The following is a 9,472-nucleotide window of genomic DNA, read 5'->3' as shown; positions in this document are numbered from 1 at the left end:
CCGTTGAGGGCGGGGAACCGTTGGGGGCGGGGAACCGTTGGGGGCGGAGAACCGTTGGGGGCGGGAACCGCTGGGGGCGGGGAGCCGCTGGGGGCGGGGAACCGTTGGGAGAGGGGATGCGCTGAGGCCGCCCGTCATCCCCTCCGCCCCGTAGGGCGGGCGCCTCACGTCGCGTCCTTGCCGCGTTTGTAGTGGGCGCCGGCGGCTGTGCCGTGATTTTCCTTCCCCTTCGCTGCGCTCCCCGTGCCGGCATGGGGCCGCTGGTCTGGCTCTGCCTGCAGCTCGGCGCGGGCTCCGCAGCGTTTGTGGTGAACGTGGATGTCCGGCGAGCCGAGCGGCCCCTGCAGCACTTTTGGAGGAGCACTGGCTTTTGGTAAGCGTGCACAGCCCTCGCAGGGAAGGGGCCCTGGCTGGCGCCTGGCTGTAGGCCCTGTACCGTTGTCGAGAAGCAGTCAGGGCAAGGGTAACGTAACTCTAGCCCTTCTGAGTCGAAGGAACCCCAAGGTGTAACCTCCCTTACTTTTTGGAGGAGCCCAGGCTTTGCTGAGCCCGTTGCTGTGGGATCACAGGACCCAGSCCCTGGCTGCCCTTTGCTGTTCAGCTTGCTGTGTTGCATAGCTGGAGCTGAAAGGGGTATGTAACCAGTAAAGTAAGCTAAACAAAATGGGTCATAAGACAGGTGCTAATTGACATCCCTTCTCTGCCTTGTTCATTTCCTTCTAAGACCCTTGAACATGTAAAGTATTTTCTTATCTCCCAGAACGGCACATAGTTTGATATTCAAATCTTATTCCCCTTCATTATCAGTGTTCCCATTATCACAGTCCCTAAACAGGTCCAGGCAGAATCTSTTTGTTAGTTAGTTCTAGGAGTTTCTTTTTCTTGCAAGACCATTATGTTTTACTTTTGACATGCACCATCTTCCTGATCTGGCTGTTGAGTCCAGTGGATCTACGTCAGGGGAGCAGGAGTCATGGATGGCCCCCAGCTCCAGCACACCTTCCCTGATAGTGCTTTGCTTCCTGCAGAGAGCTCTGTCTTACCCAGCTGAGCTGAGTGGGATTGAATAGGCCTCCAGTTCTGTGAGCTGTGTGAAGGTTTCTAGCAAGCTCAAGAGCAAGAGACTTATATTCTTCAGCTATATTGCTGTCTTAAACTAAACTGAGTATGACTTCCTTCACTTAGGCACATAGTAGACTAAATATCAGTTGTAGGATAAGCAGTCATAACAGGGATGGAAGTAGCAGCATGTGCTCTGGACATTGTGCTCTTTTTTATGCAATGCATAAAGGAAATGTGAGACGAAACTTGAAAATTTTTTCCATTGGTGGTTCTCAAGCTCTAGAGTCCCAGCTCCCTTGAAAGGTCATAGTGCAACAGAACTGGAGTCTAGTTGTTAAACCTTCTTTCTGCATCACTGTGTCAGACAGCTGGGCAAGTGTGCAGTTCAGGGTTATACAATAGCAGGTTCATTTGGTGGGGTTCTTGCTGGAGGTGGAATGAACACATAGAGAGAGACAGAGAAGGAGAAGATGACAATATGACTCTTCTCTAGGATAGTTACAGTGCCAGCACAGAGCTCCAAAAGATCTGCTGCCATTAGCAGCATCAGTATCTACTACCAGTGGCAGTAGCTGAGCAGCCAAGTTTGGGAATCCCTCTTGTGCAGAGCATACTTTCAGCTCCAGTAGGAAGTAAAGAATAAAGGTTAGTGCTGAAAAGCAAAATCTTGAACTCATATGACCTATCTTTTAGCATGGAAGCAGTAGCAGATTTGGACCTTATCTGATCCAGGTATCAGAGTAGACAGATCACAGCAGGCCAAGCATAAGCTACACCAGTTCTTCACTTATACAGTTAATATACTGTCTGCGTGTAGTTAGAGCATAAATTCATCTTTTCTTGAGGTGTGAAGTATGTATAGCAGCTTTTTTCTGAATATTGGAGACAATGTTGTTTTATCTTTCTTTTCATACAAAAGCTTGAATGCTCAGAATTTGCACATCACCAAGAGGCTTAAGAAGAGTCTCTAAGGATGCCCAAGCCCAGTGAACTGGGCACAATTCTAAGTTTCTAACTTGTGGAGTGGGGAGAAGATATCCCTGCATGTGGCACCTATTTCTTTTTGAGGAGAGAAGCATCAGGAATTTGCTCTAGTGTTATGTTAATTTTGATGGAATAAGTAGACGCCAAAGTTATGTTAACATGACTATTGCTTTACAGCCTTGGGCAGATAAACAGCTTGCAGCATCAAGCATAGAAACCTTATACCACTCACTCCTATGCTCCCTCATGCTTAGGGGTGAAAAATGTATGGCAGAAGAGTGTGCAAGCTCTGAGAATCTGATCCTGCCTCCAAAAGGTGTAGCTTCCACAGCAGAGAAAGGGTTGATGCTATTACATGGACTTTGGTGGGAAAATCAAGCTCATATTTGTCTTACTACAGACCTGGGAAAATCTGACTTCCACTCCAAAGCCTAAAAGACACTGAGTTCTCTATATCATTGGTAACTCAGAGACAAGATGACTGTCATTGTCTAATGTCCTCAAGCCACCTCTGCCTGAGCTTGCTGCCTAAGGAACAGTGACCACTTACTACACTTTCCTTTGAGCACAGTAAAGAGATGCACCTGAGTCATGTTGCACTTTGCCAAAACCATGTGTGTAACCAGTTAGCTCCAAATAACCCACAGTTCCATTTTGCTTTCATCACATGTCAGACAGTGCTCCTCATGCCAGAGAGGATCTTACCATACCCTTAGTACAGACTTAGCGCAGAGAGCTCTGGATACCAAATGGAGCTGTTAGCTGCTCTTGGAGCTAATGTTTTCTTTTATGTCCCTCTTTCCCAAAGCCCTCCTTTACCTCATAGCCGAGCTGATCTATTTGACCTGAGCAAAGACCAAGAGATGAATCTTGCCTACATTTCTTCTGTTCCTCATGATGGCATTGAACAAGTTCGAATTCACTGGTTACTGGAACTAGTTGCTCTCAGGTAAGCAAACACTTCTAGTGAAAATCTCCTAGAAAAATAGTTGTGACCCATTGAAAAATTCAGCAGGTGATCACTTTGGTATTTCTCTCAGCATAATTGAAAGCTGAGCATGTCTCTGCTTTCCTGGAAGTCAGGTAAGTACCTATAGGGCTGCAGGAGGGAAATCAGTTTGAGGCATATATGAGATTAAGACAGAGAAGGCTAGTATTGAGAAAGACAGGGCTAAGTTGCACGCATTACATCGTAACTGCAGGCTAAGGGGCAATTTAAGGTTTACTCTCATCTGAAGAGTCTTGTGGGTAGACTGGCCAAGCTTTACCAAGACTATCTATCTCAGATCATACTCTACGATCATTCCACCTCTCCCCTGCTTCCATGCCCAGCCTTCAGCGCCTTGAGTCCCAGTTGTAACATCATCTCCGGAGAGGCCTCAGGCTAGCAGAACTGGATCTCATTGACCAGTACATGTTTAGATGCTAATTCAGGTTTTTCAACTGGGTACCTCCTTTCTAAATTACTGCTTGACACAACATTGAAAAGTGATATCTAGAGGAGTCTCCACTTCTTGCTTAAGCAAAGAGGTGTTGTGTTTTGCAGCCAGAGCATCTATGACAGCTGCTATAGAGAGAGCTCTCATCTGGGTTCCAAGCAGCAGTCATTGAGGCTGTTTTCAGAACTCACACCAGGATTATCACTGCCATTCCTTCAGGTCTAGCAGAGTAATACAGTAACACAGCAGCTACTCAGTACTGAAAAGTACTGCTGAGATGATCCCAGGAGAAGCCAGACTTTGAGAGATCAGTTTCTGGTCTGGGTGTCCACAGCCTGACTGCCTCCCTGTGTACCTCGAGGTCCCTCCAGCCATAAGTCTGGTTCAATATTCAGGCCAATGTGTCATGCCCCCTTTTGATGGATAGTGGATGAATCTCTGGGGAAAGCTAAGAATGGAGGAGAATAGAGTACTACACATAAGTTCAGTGCATTTTTTACCAAAGTACTTAAGGTGGCAATGTTGCCCCAAATAAGACTTCTTATCAGTCCTGTTAAGAGGTGAGTGCTCTGCTAACCATTGGCCATTCTAAGAGCAGCGCTGAGGAATCAAAAATGTGTCTTACTTTTCTGTCTTTTAATTTAGGAAATACTGTACAGCAACAAAAAAAAACACAAAACCAAAACCAAAGATTCAAACTGGCTATACTTACTGAGAGGTCCAAATGAAATTATTTCCTCTAGCTTCCTTCCACGTAACTTTGGAGTTTCTTTTTATATCATGATCCTACATGTGCCCTCCCTCAAGTGGCAGGTAATGACAACTAAAATGAGGTGACTTTAGTTAAAACCAGCCCATTACCATTACCATCTTGTTACTCTTCCGAAAAGATTCACATGCTTAATAGCATCTCTACTTCTAGAGAAACATATGGCAGACTTTAGGAGGACARTGCTGGAATTCCATGCCTTTCAAGCCCTTTTTAACTTAGCTTGAACACACTCATGACAAGGTGGCCAATGGTGGGCAGGGGGAAGGTGCGGGAAATACAAAAGATGCCTGGAACAGGAGTGATTAGTGTGTGAGGAAAGACAAACTGAAAAAAAAMCAATCATTTAAAGTTATAACATCTCTTAAGTTCAGCCTGGCTCAGACTGTAGCTGAGGTTATGTTTTCATCTTCTTCCATATTTACAGCCACATGTCACTGCTGCCTCTGCTGTCCCAGGCACAGTAAGGTGGGAATTTACTAGTTGTGAGTTTGGGGCACCAGTGAGGTGAAGAAGGGCTCAGACCACTGAAAAGGGTTGTGAGCAGAGGAGTGGTGAATCTCAAGTTGTGCTTTAGAAATAAGAGAGATTTTCTTCCTGACCACAGGGTGTGCTTTTGTGTGTGGATTGGGAAGGAGATGCTGCACACAGATGAGTATGACACCTGTATTTTAGGGCTACCTCTGTATATTACTCCATCTATGAGTATAGCAAGGACCACAGCTTTTCCTTCCCATCTTTCCCTGTGGAGGCTTCCCAGTAAACACCCTTTCTGTGCTGTGCCTCCCTCTCTTACTGGCCTATGTGTTTTATACTCCTTGCAGTGACCTAGCTTCAGTAGGAAAGGTGGTGTGTGACCCTCAAGGGTCTTTCCTGAGAGATGGCTTGGGTCCATGGCCACCTCTACATATCAAAGGCCAGAATCCCTCCCTGTAGCCTGTCTCAGTGGTGCCATCTGTTGAATTGGGCTTTTCAGATCATTGAGGCAGAAGAATACCTCTGTTTTAGATTCTGCTCAATCTTTTTTAGGGAGCCAGGCACTGAGCTCTTCAGAGTGGGACCTCCCTGACACAGCCAAAATTGTGGGAGTCTGCAAACTTAGTCAAGCAGGGAAGCCCCAGAAAAGCTGTAGTGCTTCCCAGTTTAGGTACTAACCCACCAGCTTCAATATTTAGCCTGGCTTTGATACAAAGAAACCTCGCTGCTGATTAGAACCAAGCTAAAACCGCTCATATTGCATTAATGTAAATTTGTCAAAGACGAGAAGATATTTAATCTGTGGAAGGACAGCCAGTGAGCTGAGCGATGGTTTGGAAAGGAAGAGAGCTTGGAACCTGCAGAAGAACACTGGACCTGGAAGAGGAAATAGTTGGAGGAATGTAAGTCAGAACAGGAGGAGTTTTGTGCTGATGCAGTACTCTGCATGTGCAGTTCTCTTTCTGAACTAGCAATTTCCAGAAGGATGTTCTGTGTGAGAATACTGTAACAACAGAGGTGTGTTATGTTGTGGGGTTGGTGAGTTGAGATAACTTCCTGGAAGACAACAGTAGGGACTTTATTGAAGAAAGGCATTTACAGGAAACACAGGACTGGGAGGTCCCACCACTATGGAGGGCTAACAGAACAGAAATTGTTTTTCCCCTGAGATGTGCAATCTGTAGGAAGGTGCCATAAATGTTCCTCTCAAAAAGCAGATGTACTCAAATAGAACACTGCCACTTTTCCCTTTCTCATAATCCTCTCACTACTGAGTGGGTCCTCGTATTTTAACCCTTTTCTAGGGCAGCAAGCCCCCATCCTCTTTTCTTCTCTGCTGTAAGTATTCCTGTTATTTTACCCAACCATGAAAGGACACCACAGGACAGGCCATTTTCAAAGAACTGCTAATTTTATTTTCAACCAAAAGCTCACATTTGTGTCCAGCTCATATGACACAGGAACATTCACAATTATGGGGGAATCTAAGGTGTCTGTCCTGGACTGGACAATTCCCAAGTTGTTATTTACTGTTACCAACAAGTATAGCTATTTTGACAGCTCTGGACAACACATTCTGGTCATCCTTTATTAGCCAAGGGGAGAGCTTGAGATAAAGACACCAACTCTTTGCCCAGCTCCATGGGACACACACTTCCCCCAGGTTACAAGTTCTCCCCTATTCTTATGCAGAAATATTAAAGGTTGCTGAATATGCGATCTATGCGAGGCACTACAGTGGACAAGTCCATGGACCATCTACATGATGGAGATAACACTTCCTAACAGATTATTTAACAATTTTATTCCAACATTAGTATTAACTCAGTCGGAATTACAATCCATCCCCAGCTTCTCTCCAAGTCAKGGTACCTAATTCCTGCCGGTACAACAAGAGAGAAGAGAATCAGCAGTTTTCAACATTTTCGGTCTGCATACCGAATCTTGGTATAATGTAGTATAGCAAGCATAAACCTGCCAGTAAAAGATTGCTTAGTTACCTTTTCCAGACTCCTTAGAAATCAYTTACAGCTTCCCAGCATCCCTACATCATAGCACTGAAAGCCATTTCTCTACTGTGTTTGACTTTGTCCAACACAACAACTTGCTTGTGAGCCATTTCTGTCAATGAAATTGAAATAGAAAATGGTTCATATGGTCTCATCTAGTCTTCCACCGGAAGTTTTAAAGCATACCAGCTTTTCTTTGCTTAGCTCTCCTTTGGTGCCATTCTTGCAATAAATAGGATGAAAAAGAGCCTTCTGACTTTTAATTTCTCAGTATGCTGGATCAGAGAAGGAGAAAGCTGCAAGGGAAGCTTTTCTTTTTTCTTTTTCTCCAGAGACTGTTGTCTAGTGTTGGAGCTCTAACTACCCTTTTTCTAGGTAAGGATACACCTTCCTTTGGGACCTCTTTTCCTCTTCTAAAATGAGATTCATCTTGTAGTTATGGATATTTTYTTGCACTTTTCGTTTACGATCCAGATTGGTACCTTGACCCATAAAGATAAAGGAAGTCTAGATTGCCAGAAGGTGTGTTCTTGTCTACTGAAACTATTTTAGCTATTTTAAGCAATAGCTTGCTTTGCCACAACAGCCTAAGACTGACTGTACCGATAAGTTGTCTGGCAATAACTCCTGTAAACCACTTCCTCATGCTAGGCCCTGGCAGGAGATAACAGAGAGATTCCCTGACGTAAGAAAGGTTACAAACAAAGACAAATGGACAAAAAGCAACACTGTGTCCTTGAGCTCTGCACACTTGCTTGTATGACAGAAATAAGCTAATCATAACAAGGCAGCACTTTAAAGAATAATGTAATTAAATTGTTTTATGGCAGGAAAACACTGCCACTAGTCAATCCTGTAATCTCTTGACAGGTATTTCTGTCAGGTTTTACTGTTCTGGCAGTACTAACAGTGTGGAGCTGACATGCTTTTGAGTAGTGAGTGCATAAGAACCTCAGGATTGAATCACTTGCCTAAAACTGTGCTACTCTCCATCCCCATCAAAAGCTTTTTTTTTTTTTGGCTTATGGAAATGCACCATTCTTCTTTTAATGAAATATTTGTTCCTGAGAGCCAGACAAGCTTTGGAGCACCTGGAGAACCTCAGTTAGAGTGTTCTTTTCACTGAGTGACCTGAGAAGTTGAAATAAACAAGTCTCGTAATGCCTTGGCTCAATGTTTTATTCAAACAGCACAGCAGAGAAATGGCTTCAGCGTATGTGGAACCCAGTTCTAGTCTCTGTTAAGTTTAGAGTCTGTTAAGTGTAACAGGCACAGCTGTGACAGGCCTTCCTTCCACACCCCCTTACTGTGCGTGAACCAGCCATAAAGGAGGAGGGAAGGGTAGCCTTTGACGTGGGGAATTTGAAGCAGATAGTTATTGGCTATGAGAAGGGATATTCTACCAAAGCCAAGTGCCAGAATACAGAGTACCAAATGTGTTACAATCAAAATTTAGGCCCATGCTGATTTGTAAAAAGAGTGTATAACGACACACTGGGCTTTGGGGGTATCATTTGACACAATACAAAATGAACACCTATTAAAGAAATTAGTATAAAAAGTAATCYAGCCCTGGAAAACACAGGCTAGTGTACATCAAATCAAAGAATAACATGGTGAGGGGGTGGGGTGGGGAAGCCTGTAGTGCAAGAAATAGTGGGATTTTTCTAGCATATGGGGATACATAGCTTACAAAGCATTGCCCCCTTCATTGGCCCAGATATGCTACTATAAAACTTCATTAGTATTACACAAGAGAAGACCAGCCTGACAGTCCTTATCTGTCACTCCTCTTCCAGTCAGGTCACAGGTTTGCCTTCCCACCCTGCCCTCTCTTCTCCTGTTTTCTTTTGCTAGCCCAGCACCAAGGCAGGCAGTTATAGGACAAACATGCTGTGTTTCATCACAATTCTAGGGTCTATGGCTGGTCATCCTTTTGTGTCCCTGAATTAGATTTGCATCTGCCCAACAAGGGCAATTCATTTTGACAGGATGGTATAGCAATCAAAGTAACAGTGGGACTGCCAGTCAAAGCCTTTCTTAATAGTTTATGCTGCTTCACTAGTTATGACAAAATTATATGTTAGGTTCATGTTTCTTCCTGTATTACTAAGGGTATCAAAACCTTCAGCAACTAGTTACCATAACAACACAGGTGACTTCAGGGGTGTTTTTTGGACATGAAGCTTTTGAGAGGAACATGTGGTGGATCATAATTTCTTCTCCAATGGCAGACTGCATCATTAAGTGCTTGCAATCAAGGTGAAGAGGAAAGACATGTTACGTCCCACAGTATTTTATATATAGTTGTGTGCAAATAGTGGGAGTTGTTTTCAGGAGCGTACCTGGGACAAGGGAAGAGCAAAGGCCTTGCAAGCCAGAGCTTAAAGCATTATGAGGCCAAGATGCTAAACACATTGCATTTTCTTGAAGATGGCTCATGCCTCTTAACACAAACCAGCTAATAAACCCCTGGGGGAAGCAGCTGGTATTGGGCAGACTTCCCAGTACAACAGTCTCATGGTGTATATATTTGGTCACACATGACTGTGGCCCAAGGAGGAAGTCAATCCCAAACTGCCCTGTAGCATATCMCATGCATTTTAAGGTAGAAGGGCAGATAATAATCCAACCTGTTCCAGGCTGGTACTGGACTCCATCCCCAGTGGCTGTTCTACGTGGCACCTGGCAAACTGCAGAACTCTTCAAGGAAGAATAGCTTGTAGGCCCCT

General features: G+C 44.4%; 1 protein-coding gene across 1 annotated transcript in view; it reads left to right on the top strand.

Moving 5' to 3' along the window:
- The first annotated feature begins 177 nt into the window (after window positions 1-177).
- The window catches only part of IDUA (iduronidase, alpha-L-), a 52,518-nt gene continuing 43,223 nt past the window's right edge, over window positions 178-9,472 (top strand). The window contains exons 1-2 of the mRNA XM_026078117.1: window positions 178-373; window positions 2,855-2,995. Coding sequence (XP_025933902.1) covers window positions 252-373; window positions 2,855-2,995 — 263 coding nt within the window. The 5' untranslated portion in view covers window positions 178-251. The remainder of the gene's footprint in view (window positions 374-2,854; window positions 2,996-9,472) is intronic.

The sequence above is a fragment of the Apteryx rowi genome, unplaced genomic scaffold, assembly GCF_003343035.1.
Source record: "Apteryx rowi isolate R43461 unplaced genomic scaffold, aptRow1 scaffold_113, whole genome shotgun sequence".
In the NCBI taxonomy this organism is placed as follows: Eukaryota; Metazoa; Chordata; class Aves; order Apterygiformes; family Apterygidae; genus Apteryx; species Apteryx rowi.
Note: the sequence above shows the minus strand (reverse complement) of the source record. Positions and strands in the feature narration are given on the sequence as shown.